Source organism: Trachurus trachurus, assembly GCF_905171665.1.
Source record: "Trachurus trachurus genome assembly, chromosome: 23".
In the NCBI taxonomy this organism is placed as follows: domain Eukaryota; kingdom Metazoa; phylum Chordata; class Actinopteri; order Carangiformes; family Carangidae; genus Trachurus; species Trachurus trachurus.
In genome coordinates this window covers 18,904,142-18,929,010 of record NC_139912.1, presented here as the reverse complement: position 1 = coordinate 18,929,010, position 24,869 = coordinate 18,904,142, and the positions used below count along the sequence as shown (strand labels likewise).

Below are 24,869 nucleotides of genomic sequence, written 5' to 3'. Positions count from 1 at the left end.
TCACAGCGTGTAAAACATTTTCAAGCACAAACCACAGTTAATTATAAACAGGTAAAAGACCTGGTCCAGTACAGCCAGTGGGGAGGGATTCCCCTTTCAGTGTCAGTGTCGCTAAGGTGGTTTTCTGCACATTTATCGTACCCTGTAAACCCAGTGACTCTAACAATGTGTACACAGCATGTATGAACAGAGGGAGATGGGCGTCAGTGTGCAAGATCAGCTACATCCTGCAGTGTCATGGTAGTTGATTCAAATCAGATCATTTTGGTGGGGCTGGTTGGTGGTGTTCTGTTCCAATGAAGTGTCCGGTGCATGTTTGCTAGAACTGGCCGAAGGTCAGCGCCGAGACTGACTTCTAGTTAATTTAGTTTATTAAAGGGACAGTGTGCAATGACATTAATCGTTTACAGGAAATGAGGAGATGGTTGCACCAGATTTAGCTCACAGCTATTCCATCTGCAGTCCCAACATGTAATACACAGACCACAAACTAAAATACAAGTTAAAACCTGATAACATAAAATGACACAAATAGGCCGAGTCAAGTGCAATGCATTTGAGAAAGGTGTACACTATCCTGTATGGTCAGCCAAAAGAGTCAGCTACATGATACAAAATACAATAAAACATTTTAAAATGCCCTACAGTAGTTCCTACAAAAGATCTTAGAATAATTCCTTACATTTATTGCATTAAAAGGTACTAAGATACATTTTTTAAAGGAGACATATCATGCCCCCTTTCCACAAATTAAAATAGTTCCCAGGTGTCTTAAAGACATGTCTGTGACATGCTTTGGTCAAAATACCCCAAGGATCAAACATCACAGCTCATTTCATCCTCTCAAAACAGCCCTGTTCAGAACGGCTGGTTTCAGTGCATGTCCCTTTAAATGCAAATGAACCACTGCTTGTCCCACCCCTTCTACTGGTACCAGGTAGGGGTGGGGTTATCCAAACTGGAAAACTAGTTACATCATTGCCAGACAACTGAGGGAACAGCTCACATTTTGGGGGCCATAAGGCTAGCCAAACATCCAAATATATGTTAAAGAGCCTTCAAAAAGTGATATTTCCATATATGCCCCCTTTAAGAAACTAATTGAGTTACAAGTGTCCTCCTACTTTTACTTCCTTAGTTATCCAGGGAAACTTTAACTCCACACTGACCTGCTTCTTATTCCTGCACAGGAACACCTGAACCATTTCTCTCTTCCCTTCAGTTGAATCACTGGGGGGTCTTCAACCTACTACTGCTCCCCATTCTCCATTTGCCCCAGTCACTGTAATCTGTGCTGGAGTGACAGAGCCCGGCTTCTCACGCTCATCTCATCCCCACGGTGCATTGTGCAGGGTCTGCCGGCTCATCCACCTCCACACAGAGACAGTTTTATTCTGAAAGCTCCTTCACACTGGAAATCAGCGTGACTGGCATCCATTCGATGTCTCATGCCACTTGTTAATTACCCATTCTGCGGTTTCCGCCCGCAGATATGGGCTAGCTTGACGAGCTAACAGAGAGGCTTAATTGGAGCAGACAAGCAGATACTTTTTGGTGTGTGTGTGCCCACAGCTCACGGTCCTGAAATGCTGCCCAGCCCCGCGCCTATTAGCAGCGCTCCTTCACAGCCAGCCTAATGCCTCAGTAAAACCAGCGCCTCTGAGAAGAACATAAAACATATGAGGTGCTCCGGCGGCAGCTGCAGGGGGCAGGGCAGACGGCGTCGGGGGCTGAGGAGGCAGCGCTTTCCGACGTGGCTGACAGAGAGACACAGGAGCTCTGACAGAGTTTGCTTTTTGCAGGAACGACCGTGCTCTGAGCAGACTGACGGAGCGCGCGGTGCCACGGCACGACATTTCTGCACCGGCCCCAAGGAAAAATGTCAATACTGTGTAAAATAAAGTAGCTACTTTTCAGAGTAAAAGAAGTGCATGTGGTGCAGCCTGACAAAGCTGATTTATCGTACAGCCTCTAAATCGTCTGAATGGGATGTAGGGACGTGCACCCATGTGGGCTGTCGTCGTGATCGCTCATCATTCTGTTCCCCCCTCCTCAGACGCTCAGTGACGCCCAAGTGAAATACTGTATGTCAGATGTACTCACTGCTTCTTGTTTGGGATGCTCGGTGTGTGTGTGTGTGTCGCTCAAACATGTCAGTAAATCGTATGAAATGTGTGTCCACAGGAGAGGACCCTGAGACGAGACGCATGAGGACGGTGAAGAACATCGCGGACCTGCGGCAGAACCTGGAAGACACCATGTCCAGTCTGCGGGGGACACAGATCAGCCACAGGTGAGAACACAGATGGTTCTGTCATGACAGAACGGTTGCTTCCCATTCATATATTCCTCTCACACACTCTCAGCCCTGGATTCAATCCACCGACCCTCCAGTTCTAACCTCACTACACTGTCAAGGCCAGAGCTGCAGCACATGAACACTGAGTGGTGTATACAGTTCACTCCTACATAGTACCACAGCATCCTTGTTCCTCCAGCCAGACTGTTGTAATCTGCTTTCACAGTTCTACGTTATGTACAGAGTCAAGACTCAAGTGCCTCTAGTTACAAAAATATGTGTATATTCTAAAACTAGTTTTGAAATTTAACCCAAACAAAGTCAATTATTCCGTCAGACAACAGTCAGTCAGGATCTTTTGTATGATGTCCTGCTGTTTCCATCTGCTCCTGACATAGTTTACTTATTATTTACACTGACTTTAGATCAGTAATAAAGTGTGCTTGGTCTAAACATAACTATAACTCCTCTAAAAAATTAACCAATGGTGTTTTTTTTTATGAAGGGGGCGATGTGACGATGTTAACATCAAAGTACAGAAATACATTACCCTCACACTGAGTTTACCTACGTATATCTATAAACAACATCTATTGTTAACTTAGCTCTGTCAGAGAAGGTTGGATTACACATGTTCAATGAGAGCAGATGAGAAACACTCAGTAAACCAAAGTCAATTAAAGACACAACTTGTATTTGTACTTCAAATAATAATTTGTCTGTCTGCGCACAGAGCTGTATGAATGTGTGTGTGAAAGGGTGAATGTGACAATACAGTGTACAGCACTTTGAGTGGTCCAAGTGACTAGAAAAGCGCTATATACAGTAAGTGCTAGTCCTTTTATCATTTGTGTCACATCTGAAGGGATTTAATTGAGTTCTTGAGATATTGTAGTCCCAAAAAAAGGCCAAAGTCATAATTTCTGAGGTCACCGTTTGACTTGTTGCCACCACAACCAAGTCAGTTCATCCTTTGTGTCAAGCTGAGTGTAATATCTGGATGGAGTTTCTTCAAATTTGGTGAAACAGGTATATTGCATTCACAAGACCAAACCTGGTAGATGTTTTTTTTTTCAAATCTGAAGAAGCCCACTCATGATGTTCCAGAGACAGTGTGTCCAGACAACCTGAAAACACTCTGCCCTGCCCTGAGACTTAGTAAACATCCCATCCATCAACAGGGCCAAACAAAACCAGATAAAGACTTGGTAAAGAAAATGTAGCAATGGAGGGGAGAATGTGTTTAACTTCCAACAACCAGAGTCTATAGCCTGCTCCTGCTCTCACAGGCTGTCTCTGCACTGACGTAATGTAATGTGTGGCTAATGTGCAATTTCAGAAACGTGTCGTAGCCACAACAAAAGACAGAAGACCCACACATGTCACGACTGAACCACTGAAAATAACATAACAAAAAAAAAGAAAGAAAGCTTCCTTTGTGATCACAGTCAGCACCAATTGTCCAAGACAGTCTCCTCGTGCGTCTGCTGTCCTTGGCAACCGAAAGCGGTTCCGATTTTGAAAATCTCTCGCTCGCCCCACACACAGTTTATCTCCCTGATCCAACGGGGAGATACGTCTGCAAGTATTAATGATGTTCCCTCCATCGCCGCGCCGCCCCTCTCCTCCGCGTTTTCCTGGATTTAATTAAAAGCAGGCGTCACCTCGCTCACCAGCTGGCGCACATGTGATGACATTCAGGAGCTGATGGACAACCGGCACCTTAAAGGACTGTCCCATCTGTGAGCCATGGGCGACGCGCACCATCCAACATCAGACGGAGGAGCAGTAGACTCGGGCGAAGAGGAAATGATAACCATTGGTTTATATGTCAGCTCCCCGGGCCAATCCTCTCCTGCTCCTCTCTCTCCTATTATTTTGTGTGTTTTTGTGGAGGAAGATGGTGGCCAGGCTGCCGACAGCCATGACAGATGGCAGTCTGCGAGTGTGTGTTTGTTTTCTATTTCTTCCTCTTTCATTTTTTTTTTTTTTTCCCTCAGAGGAGTCTGAGCGAGGCCCAATCAATACCCCGCTATTGTCTTACCACCACATTTAATCCGACGCGGCCCACAGGGTCGGAGGAGGTTGGAGGTGTTTTATTGGTCTGAGGATGCAATTTTCTGAACGCAGGAGAATGAAATATGTGTAAAATGCATCGTACCTCCACATAAGCATCTGTGTGTGTGTGATCAGTGGTGTCAGATGGCGGCGGCCCCGGTTGGAATAGCGCACGGGCCTCTGCACCGTTCCCAACCATTACGCTTAATGGAGAACAGATAGGTGAGCTGCTCCTGAGCGCGTGTCTGCGTCGCTCTCTGTTCCCAACGTGGCGATCGCTTCGGAGCATCGATGCCAATTCTGTCCGTGACAAAAGCCCAGCCAGACCGTCATAATCTGTCCCCTGGAATAAGAAACGGCAGTAATCGCCATGAAGCTTTGAAGCACCTTAAGTAATTAATCACCGTTCCGCTCCGGCAGACATGACTGTCATGTTCATCGCTCCTTCCCCCTCGGCTCAGTCGGGGATTCTGCCTCTATACCCGTGTGTAACCCGCGTCCTGATAAGCGCCCGCCAATGACGCGTTGATGGCAGCCGTTAAAAACAACAGAATATAGTTGTTGAGGCATAGAATTTGATTTTGTGCTTGTCACAGAGACAAATAAAATGTTGGTGGCTGTTAGAACTGTAACTGAGGCCAGACGGTGGAAAGTATAAACCTCAATAGAGCCCCACTAAACAGAGGGCTTTCATTTTGAGATGCTGTGTCACAAGTGATGCGCTCTGAGAGAGATTCGTGAAGGCTGAGCCAATAGATTCATCCTGATTATGATGCTGCTGCTTTTCAGGCTCTTATGAGTGAGGCTCTTCATTGATGCATCAAGTCAACAAGTGATAACCATGTCAAATAAAACAAAAGGAAAAGCTGAGCCTCCCCTGCATTCAGATCAATCCTGAATGTTAGACTTTAAAATAAAGATAGCCCAGAGAATGCATCATTGGGCCTCTGTATCGGTGCCTCTGTGATGCCACCAGCATGTTTGAGTTCTTCAATTGGGTCATGAGTTGGGAGTCTTCAGCAGCAAATGTTTTATCCGTGCGTGTGTTTGTGTGTGTGCAGCATGAAAAGTGATCCATCCATCCATAACCCCAAACAGGAACCACCAAATTCAAATCGATGTAATTAAATGCAACTACAGTGTTGCCTTTCTACGATACATTTCTGGTCAGGAGATTTAAAAATACTATTAACTTGATAACGTAGATCCCCACTGTCTGTTTTTTTTTTTTGTTTTCCATTAGTAAATGTTGTGTGTCTGTGCCCCTATGGAGAAAGTGAGTGGGAATGCAGCCCGGTGCACAGTGAAGTGCAGCCTGCCTGGAAGCTGGTGGCAGCTAATGTTACCTAAAATTATTGACCCAGTTGAAAAAGCCCTTCTTCAAACAGTGTGTGTGGTGAGGCTACAGTTTCAGAGGCCCTGCTCTCATCCCTCTTTCTCATTGAACTGACCTTGCCCCTTTGATGCTTCAGCCATAATTGCAGCTCGGTCCGCATCAACAGCGTTCCTCGGAGACGCAGACATGTTTGAATCCTCCACAGACAATCTGTATTTTTTTTTTGTGTGTGATCAAATTTTTATATCGTTTTCCAAACTTTGAAAATGGCAGTGCATATTAATAACAAACACAAAACAGAATGACAGGCATAAAAATGACAAGATGAGAAATAAGAGCAACCACAATAGTAAAGAGCAACTAAGAAATACAAAATAAAACCACCTCAGGGCCCCGCAGAAGCAGATTAGGTGGCTAGATCCGCTCCTTTCCTGCCACTGAGACACATAAATCAATCTTGGATTCCTTGACTCCAATCACACGAGCAGTGGACAGCTCCAGGTACATAATATCAAGAAATGTGAGGATCCAGTTGTTCACTGACGGCTTATCGGGGTGTTTCCACCTCAGAGCTACTAATTTCTTAGCTGCAGTAAGACCAGCAAGAATAAGTCTTTTCTGGTGCCCAAATGTCCACAGTTGAGATAAATCTATTCAGGAGTAAAGTAGTTACTGATACAAAGAAAATATATGTGATAAATGAGAAAATACACCACAAACAATCTGTATTGATAAAAAAAAAAAAAAAAAACACAAACACATTTAATTTCCCACCTTTTTTTGGTTTCCGATCCCAACCATGAAGAAAGGTTGAAAAAAAGCAGGTTTACATGTGAAGAAATGCTCTGGCACAGTAAACACAGGAGGGGGGTAGATGAGGGGGGGGGGGGTCTCTGTCTGGTCTTATGGGGATTCAAAAACCGCCCGATGGCATTTTGAACACAATAGCTTAACCCTTTTGGATTTGTTTATTTAGTGTTTACATTGGGAGCGCAGAGAGAACAGGCTGGGGTAAATTATTCATTGCTTTGGAATTGAGGAGATAGCTGTTGGTCCTGTTGGACTGGATGTGTTGTTGTGCAGCATTTGTGTGAGACGGGCAAGTCTCCTCTTCTCTCCTTTGGTCAGTTTAGCTGACGCTTTAATACCTTCACGCTATTTACAACCACTACAACAAAAGTCCCACACCACCAAAATGTCCAGTTCTTAACGGTAACGACGGGTCAGAGCAGAGACACTTTTCAATACCTGACAATGTGAGAGCAGTCGGAGCGAGGGAGGGGGGTGGGGGGTGTCATGATTCAGCAGCAGGAAGGTAACACTAGGCACCGCTTGACAAGATGAGTTTTCACTCTATGATGGGAGATGGAGAGTGACTGGGCTGTTCTTGTGTGTGAAACATGGTTGTGTTTGGGAGGATTGGGAGGTGGGGTGGGGGGCTCCTCTCAGGGTCCAAATTGAAGATCGGCGCTCTGATAGCGGAGAGCGATTTCTCTGAATTGCTCTCAAACCACCAGGGTTTAACATCTGCCAGCAGCAACGTCAGTCTCAATCCTACAAGCATGCATACAGGACACACACACACACAGAGGAAGTGGCTCTTCATAGAGACGTTAGATCACATGCCAGCGTTTTCATCAATGAAGTGTTAGTCAGTGGGAGTGGATGCCTACACTGAGGCTGGGAATCATTAATGATGACTTTCAACCACCTCTAAATGACTGACATTATGACATTATGACATAATCCACCTCTGTCCTGGCCTTTTCAATAACAATATTCATTCAGAGTCCAGGTCATAAAAACCAGAGCACTATGAAGAGCTGAGAGCTCGGAGCTGGCTGAATAAATATCATTTCACAATAACAGCTGGCAACGATGTTCCACTCTCTGTGCCGTAACCTATTGAGTGCAGGAAAGGACTGGATAGCTCATCCACAGTCTAACCAAGTGGAAAGGCTTTTTTGGTCCGAAATTGCCGCATGTTAGAAAATAAACTCAATCTCATGTTGTGTCGATCATGTTTATAGACCGACTCCGAAACTTTCGTCCATCATTAAAGTTTTCGGAACAGGTTTGATTTTCTGTGTTTTTCGCATCTGTGAAAATGCTCTCATACCTCTACTCACATCAGTGTTTCGATATGACTGTGCGTGTGTGTGTGTGTGTGCCAGCCGCTGTTCAGGATAATGGAAGTTGGTCGTCTTCTTTTCAACGTGTGGCTCCAGGTGAGCTAATAATCAGACAGATAATATCAGATCAGATAATATTCAGACTGGACCAGTCACATCCTAAAATAAACTATGGAAGTGATCATTATAATTCTGTATCTCATTTACAAGCAGCTCTCTTTGCTCTTGACGTCCTCTCAGGATTGGACGGACACAATATTTTCTTTTTCTCGTTTTAGTGAGAGAAGCACAAAGTCATCCTCCCTGCGTTACGACTTTTGTCTCCCTGTCCGAAGTTTGGAACAGAATATAAAGATGCATGGTGATAAAACGCATCAGATTCAGTGTTAAAATACCTTAAAGGACAATTTCGGGCAAATTCAACTCAACTAACCCAACGCAGCAGTTTTTGTCCACAGCATCAGATGGTTACTCAAACATGCACCCAGAAGTTTATTTACTTCAAGCAAGCCGACATGTTCGTAAAACTAGATCTAATTCAAAGTCTGGCGGAGTCTCGCGAGTCTGGCGAGACCCAAGTTGACGTGCTTGTGTGTTCACGTGCAGTCGGAAGCTCTCTTTGAGAGATGTAAACAGCCTAAGCAGTGGAACTTGCATCCGCTCCTATTCATCGCTGCTGTGGCGAACTGAAAATCCTTCTTTTAGACCTAAAATGTTAGGAAAATACAGCCCAGAATTGTCCTTTATGATCCAAAGTGCAATTTTTTTGATCAAGGGTAGAACGTACACTGTAAATAATGTCACTCAAAACAGAGATGTGCCAGGCTGCCAGCCCATGGATCATATCCTCCAGATATAAGAGAATAGTGCTGGTTTGGTACAAGACCCAACAAGGAAGACCATGCCATCTGATGTCCCAACTCTTATCACAATCTGGACCACAAAGAGTGATGGGGGAGAACTAGTTGTACACTCCCAGCTCACAACAGAGACTGTGTTTGAGAGCAGCTCCCTCAGAGCTGACGGAGCCTGGAGCAGCAACACTTCACTCTGCAGGAGAGTGTGTTGTGAGTGTGTGCTGCAAATAATCTGCATAAGAACAGACTTGAAGCTTTTATGTCCAATTAGAACAACAACATGACGACTTCCAACAGCAGACTGGAGGATAACACTGTTTTCATTGAACATTACTGTTATCACCGGTGGCAGAGCTGCAATAGAAACTCAGATCTATTATGGTCTCTGACACTATCCATCAACTTATATAGCCGTGGCTATGAAACACTGTGAGACGTCTGAGGTGACGGCGCAGGGTCACAGTTTTAACAAGAGCCGCGGACTCGGCTCGGTGAGAAGAAGAGCACGTTTAACTGTTCGACTCTCCGAGCTCATTAGCAGCTGCAGGAGAAAGTTGCAGTGTATTTATATCGAGCAGCGCTCAGCAATAAGCAATTCCCTGCTGTCAACACGGATCCTCCTCCTGCTGAGCTCTGGGCTAAACACTAAACAGTCTCCTTCTGTTAGGATTTATTCTGGTTTTGGTTCTGCTTTACACCAGATAGAGCAGTGAGGCAAAGGCTCCTCCAAAAGCCAGCGGGGTTTATGGGAAATGTGGTCCTGATTTGGAGGAATAGTGATATTCAGCGCCTGCTCCTGTGTGGTCGCTAGCTTGCCTCCACTTGCTGCTCAGACATATTCTTGGTTTTTCACCCTTGTTTATCTGGACACCTACACACACACACATATACACAAGAGTGTCTCTCAGTTTATCTGTGTCTCCTCTTTTTTTTTCTCTGCTGCCTGCCTGGAGATAAAGATAAGCTGATTTAGCAAGCTACATTGTGTCTGAATGGTTAAATGATTTTGATTTCTATACTGTAGCAAATTGATTTCTGCATTTCCATATTCGGCTGCGATGGCTCGACTGATAAGCAGTTTGTGTGTTTTTTTTTTTGTTTTGTTTTTGTTTTCATAACAGAAAAATATATACATATTAGAAATAGTTGGTGGTGCTAGACAGAACCGTACTGGTTTTTTTCACAGAGTTTTTTAACATGAGACAAACAGGACATTATAGGTATAAAATAAATGGCACAGCAACAGAATAGCACTGATTCAGTTTTTAGACATTGAATCGAGAAAAGGTTGCCAGATTTTAAAAAAGATATCCTCTTTAGCAGATATGATGTACCTGATTTTCTCCAAGTGTGATACATTTCCCAGCTCTCTCAACCACATTTCAAATTTCCAAGACTCTAAAATTAGCTTTCTGGCTAACAATGTTGAAAGGGACATAGCCTTAGCTTCACAACTACTTTTCACACTATCTGGATTGGCCACCCCGAACAACACGGTGAATGGGTCTGGGTTACATGGATGATTAAAGGCCTTAGTGAAGAACTCAAACAAGGAGCCCCAGGATGGTTGTAGCTTATGACATGACAAGAATAAGTGGGATAGTGTTCCCTCCTCACTTCGACATTTAATACATTGGGATGACACATCCGGAAATATTTTCTGCAATCCTGGAGGGAGAATAGTGCAGTCTATGTACTACCTTGAATTGTATCAAATTATGTCTTGCATTGATTGAGCTACCATGTATATTTTTGATACAATTCTCCCATATCTGTTTTTATTTATTTATTAATTTGGCTCCTCTGCACTTGAACATGGCATTGCGTGTGTGTGTGTGCGTGCGTGTGTGATGATCTCAGGAGGTGTTGATAGAGATGTGTTGTGAGTATGGCTGGCGTCACTGCCCCCTCTCCTGTTGGCACTTAGGGGTGCAGTGTTCTGTTCTTTCTTTCTCTTCCTCTATCTCTTTCTAACACACACACACACACACACACACACACACACACACACACACACACACACACACACACACACACACACACACACACACACACACACACACAGTGCTCTCTCACACCTTTCTCACTGCTACCTGAGAGACGTTGCTTGGTCACCATGGAGAAAAACAGCTGCCTCATCCCTGATACCCAGCTCCTCTCTTTCACCTGCATCCTCCTCTCCTGTCCCCTCCTTCATAAAAAGTGAAGTCCTTATTCAATCAAACACAATAAAACCTGCAGGGGATGAGTCTTTTACATAGAAATCTGATAATGCTACAGTTTGGAGTGTTAGCATCATATTGTTATCATCATCCATCATATATGACAGGACATTAGCGTCGGTGTTTGCATCCGTACCAGCAGGTGCATTCGAAGCTTTAATCCCGTTTGCACTTATGCTACATGTTAGTCCTGTTTCCATGGCAATAAATAGTATATATTATGCACCATGTCATTAGTTTGTTTACACGGGGGTATCTGTGAGGAGAAGCTCATACATACAGACCACAGCCAGAGCAGCTGTGTGTGTGCAGTGCACTCTTCCCCCCAGCAGAGAGAGCTCCAGCAGGGTAACCACTGCTGCCACTCTGTGCTCTCAGTCCACACACACCAGGTTGCAAGGCGTGGTGTGTCACTGGTCGACTGCACTGCACTGTGCTGTGTATGTTTTCCACAGATCCTATCATTTGGATCTCACTTCCTGTTATTCAAAATAAAAAAAAGTATATATCTTTAAAAAGGTGAAAGCCATGTGTTGCAGTTGACATTTACAACAGTCTTTCTTTCTTTCTATCTCACTCTCTCTCTACATGTATTTTCATCTATCACTTGATGCAACATCAAGTTTTGCATTTAGTGTCTCTTCAAAGCTTCTTAACAGAGGCGTCATACTGTGTATTTGTGAGTCATGATGGATGCTTCGTTTAACAGTTCCTTTTCCATTGAAATTCATAAACATGGTTAAACCAAACCATTGATGTGATGTTTTGTAACAGCTATTGTTTTGTATTTTTGTCTCATATACTGTAACAGTGCAAAGACCAACACCCTCTAAATACAGTAAAGCCTTTGGCAGCTTGGCATTAACCATGTCCAGTTTTCAATTCATCATCATCATTTTTTCTCAATAAACAGGCAGATGCACTGTCAGCAGAGACAAACTAGGCAAATACTTGGTAATGACAACTATAAGCATGTTAGGCATTTAAAGTAAATTGCAGCACATGCCAACTGCTTCCATGTGAGATTTGGTGTGGGAGTAAAAGGGCTACAATATCTCCAAGGGGGTCCCCACCATCTTTGACCCCCACTGAGTCAAGGATGACAGTCTACAGTACATAAAGTCTGTTTCTCTGTTCCAGCAGCACTGATGCAAACCTCATTCAGATTTAGTTTCCTGTGGCATTTCTAAAGTTTGCGTGTGACTCAGTTGATATTTGTCTAGAAACATACTTGTCTCCTCTCTCCCTCTGTTTTTATGTGACGTACCGTGATGGTCTGACAGGTTCTCACGGGAGCCTTCACTTCCCTCTCGTCTCCCCCTTCAAGTTAACACACTGGAAGAAAGAACGCTTTAGTGAGGTCGCACACACAGAGACACACACAAAGTCACGTTAGAGGATTTGAAGAGAGTGGCACTCGACTGATGGAGGCAGCTCCCCTGAAAATATGACTGATCTTTTCACCTGGATGATTTGTCCTTCACACATGACTTCTGTGACTGAGATTTGTGTATTTGGTCCACTTGAGGCATTTTAAAGGAATAGTTCAACATTTTGGCAAATTGGCCTATTGACGCAATCCCTATAGTGTTAGGGGCAGGTTCATTACCTTTAATTGTCGGTGCAAGCTGTTTTTAGATCGGCAGGGCAGAAACGTGAGCTGCTCAGCTAACACAACCCTCATCAAACTCATCAAATACACAATCCAACAACTCCAAAACGCTCTTGTTGTGATCTGCACATTCATCATGCTATGAGATAATAATGTAACATTACGAAACAGAGTTGTTTTCTAGGCAAATGCAAAGCCCGGAACTACATTCCAAACACGGCTGCTGGGCGGAGTGATTTCAAAAACGCAAGTACTTCTGAGTATTTGCTTCATTATTTCATAGTGTTGTGAATGTGCAGGTCACAACTTGTCCACAAGAGCATTTTGGAGTTGTTGGATTGTGTATTTGATGAGTTTGATGAGGGAAAGGTGAAAGTACCGTTTGCCTCTCTTGTGTTAGCTGAGCAGCTCACGTCTCTGCCCTGCTGATCTAAAAACAGCTTGCACCGACAATTAAAGGTAATGACTATAGGGATTATGGCAATAAGCCAATTTGCCAAAATGTTGAACTATCCCTTTAATAACGACCCCCTGCCTATGGCACCTTCAGTGGTTAGCACCTGTTGTTGTTCCATGTCAGCATGTCTGTATTAATTTCTTTATTCTGTTTTTCTTCCCTGTGTCTCCACAGCACGCTAGAAACAACCTTCGACACCACGGTAACCACTGAGGTTAATGGGCGGAGTCTCCCCGCCCTCACCGCACGCTCCTCCCCCATGTCCTGGCGACTGGGCCCAACGCAAACCCCACGTCTCCAGGCGGGCGACGCCCCCTCAATGCCCAGCAGCTATGCTGCGCCCAGGGCCAGCTCCACGGCCACCGGCACCACCACGGGCCGCTACAGCGGGCACGCCGACCCCTCCAGGTTTGTGTACAGCAGCGCCCCCCTGAGGCGAGCAGCGGCGGCGGCAGCTGGGGCAAGGGGGGCGGAGCAGGGGGAGAAGGGAGGAGGCAGAGAGCTGGAAGGAGGGAAGCAGATGGAGGTGGCAGGGTACATGAGTGATGGGGACATCCTAGGGAAGAACGGCCGGATGGATGAGCTCACCAGCGGGTAGGATGAGCATGTTAGCTTCCTCTGTCTCACTGACTAATCCCACGTTACTGCTCTAACTGCACAATCAATACTGCTTTGATCTTAAAAATGATGTTCAAATATAAAACCAACTCAGAGATGAAAACTTTGATGTGTTCCTAACTGTAAAAAAAAAGCAAACCGCGGGTGTGAACTAACGTTTGACAGAAAAGCATTCAAATGTTCTGTATTAAACCTTGAACAAGCCATGAACCAGCTAGTGTGGCTCCTACCAAAGACACAGTTGATAAGCTGGGGAGATCAAAGCTGGTTTCCCATGTCAAGCCTTCAAGAATCACATCACCCCTATCAAACACTGACTTTTTTTTTTTTTTTTTTGCATGTTTTCTTTTTAGTTATAAAGATTAGACAAATAGCTGGTAGATGGATGTTGCCTAGGTGAACTGTTCACTAGCTAAGCTACAATAACTGCTGCTATTTGCAGACATCAGAGTGATTTCCTCATCCGGGTGGTGTATCAGCTTGAGTAACCTTAAATGTTGGAGGCTGGAATTTATGTTGGTATTTGACACAATGACTGAACGTTTGTGTGCAGCTGTATTATTCTATGAACTGGTCATGACTCCATATGACTGTATTCAGTGTTTTCACAACACAGTACAAACCTACCAACCAGTTTCATGTTCATATGGAACCTTAGCTAATATTTGGTGGCTAAAACTAAATGTAAACTGTGTCATCTTAGAGAAATTAAATGTTGGCATTTGACTTAGTTGAGTATTTGCTCAGGACTACTTACAATACAGCACGTTTGAAAGATGCTGTAAGTACACACACAAACCATGACAATTCCCAAGGCCAGTATGTTGGTTTATCCTATAACTCTAATGTATAAAGCAGAGCATTTTTTTTATACACAGGCTGACCTTCATCATTTATGCTCGCAAAAAACTACAGTTTAAAGTTTTTTTCTTTGTTTTTTCCACACACCCAGTGACATATCTCTGTTCATGGTTTTCTGAGTATTCATACAGTTGCCAAGGCCTCAACTATTCTTCTTTGTGCATCAGTACAAATCGCCTGCTGCCATCCACCAAGGCTATCATTGGTTTACCACGCCCTCGAGAGAAAAGGTTCAAATAATGCATTTACATGAACCTTGAGGCCACTCGATGCTGTCAGATTACATGAATGAAGAAAGATAAGACAGTTTCTTCTGCAAAACATCCCCACAATGTGTGTGTGGGCTCCTATCCTTCACTCGCTCACTTCTAATAAATGCCTTGAGCGGGTGAAAGGTGTGTCGAAAAAGCAATTCTCTTCCCACACAAATGCACGCTCCCACTTAAGATTTTTTTTGCGGGGGGAGGGGGGGCAGAGAATTAATTCTGTGAGGGGCAGTTCAACGAAGAGTGACGGAGCAAAGCACCCAGAGGATTAAAGACGTGTCAGGACAGAAACTGTGACAACACGTCGGGAGGGAAAGGTGATTAGCTGAATTATTAGCTTAATTAGCTCAACACTAATGATTCCCGTGTCCTATCAGCCGTGTCTGATAGCTATCTGGCTGCGGCGCCAAATCCCACCACCTACTCTCCGCCACGCTCAGCTCAAACATGCAGCTTTTTGTTGAGTTCACAAAGATGCACCGACATCTAAATACTGTACATTAGTCAGATAATCCTCGTTTAGTTCTATCAGTTTGTTTGCTTTTCATTATTTCAGAAAATAAAATGTTAAAGGGATAGTTCAACATTTTGGCAAATGTGCCCATTGCCATAATCCCTATAGTCATAGCAGTAGGTTCATTACCTTTAATTATCGGTGCATGTTGTTTTGAGATCAGCGGGGCAGAGACGTGAGCTGCTCAGCGAACATACTGGAGGTGAATGGTACAGGTCCTCTGTCCCTCAAAACTCATCAAATACACAATCCAACAACTCCAAAACGCTTTAGTGGACAAGTTGTGACCTGGCGAATTTGCCAAAATCTTGAACAATCCTTTTAAATGAATCGTTGGTGAAAACTAAGGATGGACATCTAATCCGTCTGATTGATTTCCCCCTCACAGATACCTTACAGACGGTGGTCTCCATCTGTATACACGGAACACAGGCCGATCTGCAGACGTGGCTTCTTCACGAGAAATATCCCAGAGAGGGAGCAAAGAGGTGCAGGGCGACATAGACAGGTAAGGATGGAGTCTGTCAATCATGTGTGTGTGTGTGTGTGTGTGTGTGTGTGTGTTTGTGTGTACCACTCAGGTCCAATGGAGGCTTCTCAGTTTGGAGATTTATCCAAGGACACATTGAATGGATGAAAGCGTGTTGTTAGATATTTAAATTTGCATACAATGTCCACACTTTGCATCTTCATATTTCACCGCTGGTGTTGAGCTGATGTTCCTCCTCGGTGCACGTCGCAGCTGGTTGGACGGTTCAAGCTTCAGCGACTTTGTTGCCAATCACTTTGAGCTGCAGCCGAGTGGATGTTTGCAAGGGCGAGTCCGGCAGACTGTGCTCCGCTTCCAGTGATGTGTGTTGTTGTGTGTGAGAAAAGCGTTGAGATTGGCAGGAAGGTGGAAAATATATCAGCCTCCCCAAGCAGAAACTATACAGGCACCATCCTCTTAGAGCCAATTGAACGGAGTTGACGTAATGCTCGCTAAAGCGTTCACCTTGGTGACGGCCACCTGGGCGGCAACTTAGTATGCAAACAGGCAGAAGTAAAGAGGACAAACTGGTGCATTAGCCAGGCTAATAGAGCAAAACAGGCATCTAGGAGCATGCTGCTTTTCATGATGAACGACACGACTGAGGATTGTATGAGTATCTATATCATACTCTTTTTCTCATCTATGACATGATAAAAAAAACAATCATAAGTGTCAAAATTCATTCATATGGTTTTAGGAGAAGAAATAGGCGATGTGGAAAAATAGAGACTGGTTATTGAAGCTGCAGACACACTGAAGGTAAGATATGAGAGGAGGAGCAAAGGCTAAAAGCTTTCAGTCTGCAGCAGATGAGATGGAGCAAACACACAGTATCTGCTCTGCTCCAGCCTCATCGTAGGTGATCAGAGATTTAACCAGAAACAGAACTATGAAAACAAAAAGACTCAAACAGAAAAGTTGTGAACTGACCTTCAGAGGTGATAGCCAGGGCGACCCCCCCCCCCCCCCCCCCCCCCTGCTGCAGCGACATCCGAGGCTAAACGAGGTGAAAGGGAGAGACGCGGTATTGATCTGAAGCTGTCAAGCGCAGATCGTGACAGCGGGCCTTCAGAGAGGCTGCTGGGAATCGACTGACGTACACTGACATTTCCCAGTGTCATAACTTCAACTTCTGCCAAGACTTTAATGAGTGGCAGTGTTCGGAGGGAGTGGGAGGCCTGAAAAAAGCAAATCACACACGGCTCTCCAGTTAGTTGGCTTTTTGTTCCAGAGCTTTAAACGAAGTGCTGATAAAGACGAGCTGACAAGCAGCCGTCAAACTTTCAGCAACACTGAAAAAAAAAAAAAAAAAGTATAAATCCACATCATTTTTGGTTAGTCCTTTCATCAGTTTTGGGACAGAGTTAAAGGGAAAGCTCAATGTGCTACTGTAAGTGTGCATGTGGTTACATAAGGCTAATTTAGAGCCAGTAAAGTAGGACTTGCCTCCTGCTGTGTTTGTGTCTTTGTTTTCTTACCCATCCACATAATCTCATGCTTTCACAGCTCAGACCATCCCGCTGCCTCCAGGCTACGTGCTCGGTTTCAGAGCCGGCCAGTCATTGGTCAGTCCGATCATATCTGCGGCCGGTCGAGCATCAAAACACGCCGCAGCCTGCCCGGAGGTTCGGAACGGGCGATTAACCCCGCCCCCGCCCCTGTCAGTCTCAACCTGACGGGCCTGTCAGATTCTGACACTCAGGCAAAGGCAGCGATCGGATAAGAATAAATATGAACCCTGTGAACTGTCTCTTCCGTTTGCCAGGGCTCAGCTTCACCCTACATGTGTTTCTATCTCCGTATTTTAATATTTCTGCCGTAAGAGACTCTCACCTTGCCTTGACATAAATCCAAAGAAATTGCAGCTTTTCTCAGCTAAAGTCTGTGTTAGCGCTCGGGGCCTCAGGGGCGATGAGGAAATATTGATGCATGCCTCCCCTTAAGATGCCTGCAGGCTACAGACTCCCAGTAGGATCAGGATTTCAACTGTGTTTTCCTTCCTTCCTTCCTGTCCTTCCTCACTTTTCCCTTACAAAACTGTACCACTGCACACACACACAGATACACAAACACACGTGCTTCCCCCTGCCTCCCACTGACATGTGTGATTGTCAGAAGCTGAGCTGTCACTTCCCACTGACACACAACAAAGCTCAGGAGGAAAATTCATTTCCGAAGCGATTGCTCACTGGGCTTCACACCTCGGCCCGGCTTCAGCTCCATCTGTGGGACAAGATCTGGCCTCCATGATGCCTTCTCTTCCCAAAGCTTAGAACTTCCTTTCCACACAACCCCCCCTCCTCCCCTCCTCCCAGACTTTTAAGTGAAATGAGTAGCAGGTAATGCCCAAGTTCAAACTGACTTTGAATGACTTTGAGGAATGATAAATAAAAAAAAGCAAAGCATTTATTCTGTCTGATCAAAATTGTCTAGTTTCTCTTTCCCTGTCCCCACCCCCCACCACCCATTTTTCATATTTAGCTTCTCAACACATTTTTAACTGCCTGTATAGCTGGCAGGTAGAGCCACAGCCTGCTGTATTTTTGTTCCCTTATCCAAGAGAAAATGTTTGGCTTCCTTTTCAACATTGGAAGATACAGGCAGAGCTGCAGCGAGGAGCTGATTATTGCCTCCTTGGCCATGTCCCATTTAGATGGAAATGTCCCACATGGCTGTAAATTCTAGGTTTTTCTAATCGAAGCGAAATACACATTCTGGCTGCCACAATGCATTCTGGGGCAAGTTTCGCAAAGATATAGGCCTTGCCCGTGGCTCAGGTCAAACTGATATTCAGACTTGTGATAGAGGTCTAAATGTATCCATCAAACAGAGCAGTCTAGGTTTGGACCAGAATTATTGCTAATGAATTCTGGGGGAAAAAACATTTTCTTCTCTATTTTTCGAACTGAGAAATGGAGCAGAAGGAACAGCTACGCCAAACCGTTCAGCTCTCCTCCCTCCGGCAGAGGATGTTTGCCCTCTGGTAGAATTCAGCATCGACAATTTCATTTTACTGTTAAAATCTAACAAACAGTGTAACAGAACAGAAAAGCTCCAGTAGCATAAACTCTCTGCTCAGGACAGAAGGCTGTGGCTCCCTGATGTCTCCACAAACTCACTTCTTGCTTGTCACTGTTTTGCTCTTATTCATCAGCACCGGTCACTGATGGGTACCATAGATGGACTGTAGGTAGCCTGTGGGCAACGTGGTTAAAGAGGCCATTTGTAACTTTTATTATTGCTGAGGAAACATTCAGCATCAAACTTTGTTTCTCTATACACCAACAGGTGGAGAGCAACCTAATGTTTTGTTTCTATTTGTATCACTTCTTTAATTTTACTGGAGTTAGCATGCTAATGAGTTAACCCAGGCCAGGCCAGCCTGGTTAGTCACTTTAAAATACCAAGTGACGGCTGTGCAAGGTTATTATAGTTACATTTCCATTAGTTTTTTATTTTCATTCAGTTTTGTTTGCTTTTTTATTTCAGTTTAGTTTTAGTGATTAAGCAGTTTTATTTTAGTTTTTATTTCTGGGGAATTGACTAGTTTTTATTTAGTCTTAGTTTTTCAGACCTCTGAAGATGAAATTCCATATTTATGAGATTTTTCCCTTTTTGTTGCATCCCATAAATGTTCATGTTACATTCACTCTTATCTACCTGTGGGTCGTACTCCAGTCGTCCCATATTGAGCTGTGGCCTTTTCTTCCTGCAGCTTTAAACATCTCTAAGACTAAGCTGATGTTATCTGACTTTCACTTTAGTTTTAGTTAGTTTTGCATTGTTCATTGTAGTTCTTATTTAGTTCTCGGTTTTCGAAATTTTTTTATTTTTATTTCAGTTAACTAAATTATTTTTTCACTGCTAGTCCAGTCTGCCCTGAGGACGTAGCTGCTCAGAGGACGCACTACAGACTGGAGATCTTGCAGCATCACTATTTGCAGCAGTAGACTCCCTCCCATCATGCTCCTGGTGGAAGTTTACAGGCATGAGCACCTCTACTGTACTTGATGAGAATTGTTGGGAATCCGTGCGCATGCAGCCACGTGTAGCTAAATCCAGCATAAACACACACTTGTCACAGACCTGCCTCTCTCCCAGCTCTCCCGGCTGGCTGGCTGGCTGGCAGCAGTAGAGACAGTTCCTGGGAGGCAGGAAGAGGGAGTCGGTGTGTGTACATAAACTGAGCTCCCATGAGGCTCGTTATGCTTCACGCTTCCCTCCGTCCATAACGACTCCCCTGGCTGCCTCCTACGGCAGCCTCATCCCCAACCAACACGCCGGCCCCCTCCCCTCTGAGGAAATTCATCTCCATGACTCATCAGATGGAGACTGATGATGGCCAGCAGGTGACTGAGACCATCTGGGGCCAGAACAGTGGGCTGCACTAAACCTGACATCAGACGTGTGCTTGATGTGACCGCATCCGCATGCTCATCTCCATGTCGGGATCATATCAGCCCTGTGAGTGTCCCTGTCTGCTCTGCTGGACAGGAAGTGATGTGTCATGTTCCTGGAGGTGGTAGCGGAGAAGATTTATATCTTTAGTCCCTTCATCGTGACGGTCTGAGCATCTTGCAGAAATAAGCACAGTGTCAGATATACAGTTACTTTTTTTCTTTTTGAGGTGTTTTCCTTAGTGCCAGGAAGTGACCATCTGCCCCAAAGCAGCTGAACAACAAAGCCTCAGATCTCTCTTCTAATCAGTCTGTCTCAAAACAATGGCGGATTCAGCCTTGGCTAAAAGCCCCGCTCTAAAAATACCCTCCTGTCATGCAACATAGATGAGTGCATGCTCGTGGCTTTACTGTCAAGAAAAGACGCCCAAGGAGAATGTTTTGACACAGGCTCCCTGTTCTCAGCAGAGACATGAATAAGTAACACGGCCTCGCTTTTAGCATCCTGGTTGTGTGTGGTTCTCTCTCTCTCTCTCTGTGTCTCTCCCTCCTGTTTGAAGGCTGGACTGTGGCAGCTGGCTCTGCATTTTCTTGCAGTTTGAAGCGTTGGGGGATTGGAGACAAGTTTGCGTTTCAGTGTGTGCTGTGTTGTGGTTGTGTGTTGTCCATGCTTGACAAACAGAGGGTTTGCTCATGCACTTGTCCCCGGACTGTGTGTGTGTGTGTGTGTGCGTGCAAATTGTGTGTGTGTGTGTGTGTGTGTGCTCCTGAGCAGCAGGATCCCTGCTGTCACTCTGCACAGCAGTGACAGTCGTGGTGAAGCCGCGCGACTCAGTCAGTGCTGCCGTAAGCAGCGAGGAGATTTTTGGAGGAGACAGTTTTTTAAACCGTCAATGACAAAGCCAGTGGTTATATAAGTCTCTGTGTAGCTCATCTCTGCCAGAGGGCGTCACTCAGGAAGAAAATATCCTCTCCTGTGCTGCACCTGAAACTCAAAAGTTTCTGCTTTCTAGCTCTCTGAAGTTCGCTGGCACTTGTCAGTCTCTTTCTGTTCCTCACAGTCGTGCGTCTCCTCTCCGTCGCTCCACCTTAACGACGAGCACACAGGCACGCACAGCTAAACTTAGCCGACTCTGATGGTAATTGGAAGAAGTTTTATCGCAGCTTTGAGCACCCAGCTGCGTCTGCCTCTTGTGTGTGTGTCCCTCCTTGTGCAGGTGCTTGTGCACACATAACTTCCTCTCAAACGCAGTCAAATTGCAGCCTCACACAAACACACACTAATGAGCCATTTCTCATTGAGGGGGACTTGAGAGGAAAGTTCCCACTTTTTGAAAGCTGACTTTTCCTCCTCTCTCTTATTGTCTGGCATTGACTCAGCTGTGCCTTCCACTCTCTGTACTTATAATTAATCTGAATATTTCTCACACGTTCCTCCAGGGGAAGCTTGGTATCCTCATTAATTACTGTACTCACTGAATTAATAAGTGAAGTCAAGTAGTTACAGATCGGGCAGTGATGAAATAAAAAGACATCCTGCCCTACTTCAAGTTATCTGAATGTAAGGTTCTGCTCCTACAAACCAAACCCTGTCACACCTCTGAAGATGTTGCCTCACATGACTGGGCTTATTTCTTCCACTACAAGCCTCAAATCTGCACAGGTGAAACATGATCCTCCCTTTTAGCAAAAACATCCATCTGCTTTGGTCCAAATATAACCTCCATGTTGAAATCTTTAAACATCCTCTATTTAAAAACATCCTGTCTGTGTTTCTGTTATACATGGATGAAAAAATTATATAACTTCAGTGTTCATTTTTACCAAAATCTAAATATATGTATAAGTCTATTTTCTATATTAATACCGTGAAAGTACCAATGTCTCAGTCCACAGAGAGATACACACAGCCTGTATTCAGAAACTGAGCTTTAAAACAAGCTGTCAGGACTTCTGTGACCCCACCTACCTGCACCCAACATCCAACATGCAGGATTTGGTTTCACTGAATGTTTTACCTGAAGTCTGCTATATGCTTATTGCATCACTCAGAAAACAGTCAGCCAATCAAAAGGGAGTCTCAAAGCCTCCTCTTTTCTGATTGGAGGTAAATTGCAAAACAGCTGATGCGTGTTCCTGTCAGGGGCAGTTTCTGCATTTGCCTCGAAAATCTTTCTCGTAATGTTCCGTAATCATCTCAGTGTGGTGAATGTGCAGGTCACAACTTGTCCACCAGAGTGTTTTGGAGTTGTTGGATTGTGTATTTGATGAGTTTGATGAGGGAAACCAACCATTAGCCTCCGTAGCGTAGCTGTGTGCAGCTCGCGGCTCTGCTCCGCCGTTCTAAAAATAGCTTGCACCGACAATTAAAGGTAACAAACCTACTGCTATGACTATAGCGATTATGGCAATGGGCCAATTTGAAAAACTGTTGAACTATCCCTTTAAAATATGAAAACAGTACTGTACTTTAAAAACTTAACCATTTAAAAGGCATTTCAAGTTTAAGATTTCATGACCGCAGAATGCAAAAAGCAAAAGCAAGTGATGCAGCAACAATGTAATGACAGGTTGTTGTTATTAGAGCTCCAGAGAAAAACTGACAGAGGAGATGTAAAACTACACTGAGATGGATTCTGGGTTGTATGATCTTTCTATAGATCAACACTGTAAAGTATGGAGCCTGTAATGTGGATCAGGTCTGAGCCTGAGTGGAGCTGCTCTCAGTGTGATGGTCTCCAGGCCATATGCCTCTTGTCTGTGAACCACAGCTCTGTCTGTCAGGGGCGAGTTATAACTGAGAGGTGAAGGGCAGCCTGGTCATCGCAGTCTTTCCTGAAGATTATTGCTACATTAATTTCTGCGATATAACCATGAAAACTTCAAATAATGAACCAATATATCAGAAACATGGAGGCCATAGCAGCCACTTCATTATATTTCATCGTGTAATCTCACTGAAATGAACTGCAGTGAGTAATAAGCATCACAGAACTGCTCCCACTTCCATTGCATTGATGTGAATTTTCCAGTTTCACATTATAAAAACAATTAAACACAGAAAGAATTATAGCTGTAAACTTGCTGTCAGGTAGTGAGGTTTCATTTTTCTCTCGACAGTCCTGGTTTGGAAGTAATGTGCTTTCAATCTCTGGTTTGACATTTGTGGAAATACACTAATGCACTTTCTCACTCTAGAGTTGAGAACATGAGTAGCACAGAAAATGAAGGCGCAGCCAGCAGCCACTTATCTTTGATAATGATTTGACCGGCTCTGTCCACAGGGTGATGTGTTCATTATAAGGATCCCAATGGGTGACCTTTGTTAACTTTGGGACAAAGCCTGACCAGCTGTGTTCAGTCTTTACACTGAGCTGAGCTAACAGGCTGCCGACAGTTGGGTTTGATCTGTGTAGCGTTTTTTTCTTCTATAAATTGACATGTGTGTGAGAATTTTGAAAATAGACTGTGATACTTTGTGGTTTTTTAATGAGGACCCAGCCACTGTTGAATAATAACTGACATGGTATTGAAATATAAAATAGTTTCAACTTGATTAAAGATGAGGGTTCAGGGTGCAGCGAGGTTCACAGAGACACATACAGACTGTTGATCTGTTCACCTGGCCATGTCAGGTTGCTGAAGGGATCCTGCTGGCTGAGGTCAGACCTGTCTGTCTCTGTGGTTGATGACAGCTCCCATATGTTCATATTCTACATCAGCTCACATGGGTCATCCCAGCCTGCGTCACTGACAGCAGATCTGTACTAAAATGTTTTGGCTGGTGGAGGATGACTTATCCTGTTTTGGTTCTGATCTATCATCAGTTACAGTGGATCATCCATACCAACTTTATTTATAAAGCACTTTAAAAACCCAGTGGACCAAAGTGCTGTACAAAATTACACATAAAATATACAGTACAATCGGCATAAAACACAAAATGTACATAAAACGAAACAGAATAAAAACAATAAAAATAAAATGCATTAAAATAACACTATAAAACCTATACAACAATTTAAAACATAGCACATAGGTATAGTCAAAAATAAATACATAATAGCAGATTAAAAGACATCAATTTAAACGGGATCAAAGGCCATGGAGAACAGGTGGGTTTTGAGGCCCTTTTTAAAAACATGCAGCGATGGTGCTTGTCTGATGTCAAGAGGCAGGTCGTTCTATCCATGATAGAAACCAAAATATGCCAATGTATAGTATATATAGGAATCTTTATACCTTCTGTTCATGTCCTATATCCACAGCTCTCAGGTCACAGGTCTGAGTGTATGTGTGATTTATGGGAAATGTTGATGCCATGCTGATGACTCACCCCAAAGTGACTCAGAGGTGACATAAAAAGGCAATAAGACATTATGTCCCTCCTTAGTGCATCATGTAGCTGAACAGGTCATACATGACACCCCATCCATCTTTTCAATTTCAAATCTTTATTGTCATATATACTGAAGACAGCATCACACAGTACAATGAAATTCTTACTCCGTGATGATACCTCCGGCAACATTAAAAAGCAAGTAATAATAAAAACAACACTAGTTAAAATGACAACAATGAATAAATAAATAGTGCAAGAGCAGTTATAAATAAATAATGCAAAACAATAAAAAAAGCTGCACAGCTAAAGTGGCATAGGGCAATCTGCAGAGGTCAGAGTTAAAGGAAACAAAGATGGGAGGTTGGT

At 44.1% G+C, this 24,869-nt stretch overlaps 1 protein-coding gene across 1 annotated transcript in view; it reads left to right on the top strand.

The window, feature by feature from the left end:
• Positions 1 to 24,869, top strand: part of nav3 (neuron navigator 3) — a gene marked incomplete at its 5' end in the record, with an annotated part of 225,133 nt that overhangs the window by 146,571 nt on the left and 53,693 nt on the right. The window contains 3 exons of the mRNA XM_083999642.1: positions 2,185 to 2,293; positions 13,148 to 13,567; positions 15,621 to 15,740. Of these exons, the coding sequence (XP_083855768.1) occupies positions 2,185 to 2,293; positions 13,148 to 13,567; positions 15,621 to 15,740 (649 nt within the window). The remainder of the gene's footprint in view (positions 1 to 2,184; positions 2,294 to 13,147; positions 13,568 to 15,620; positions 15,741 to 24,869) is intronic.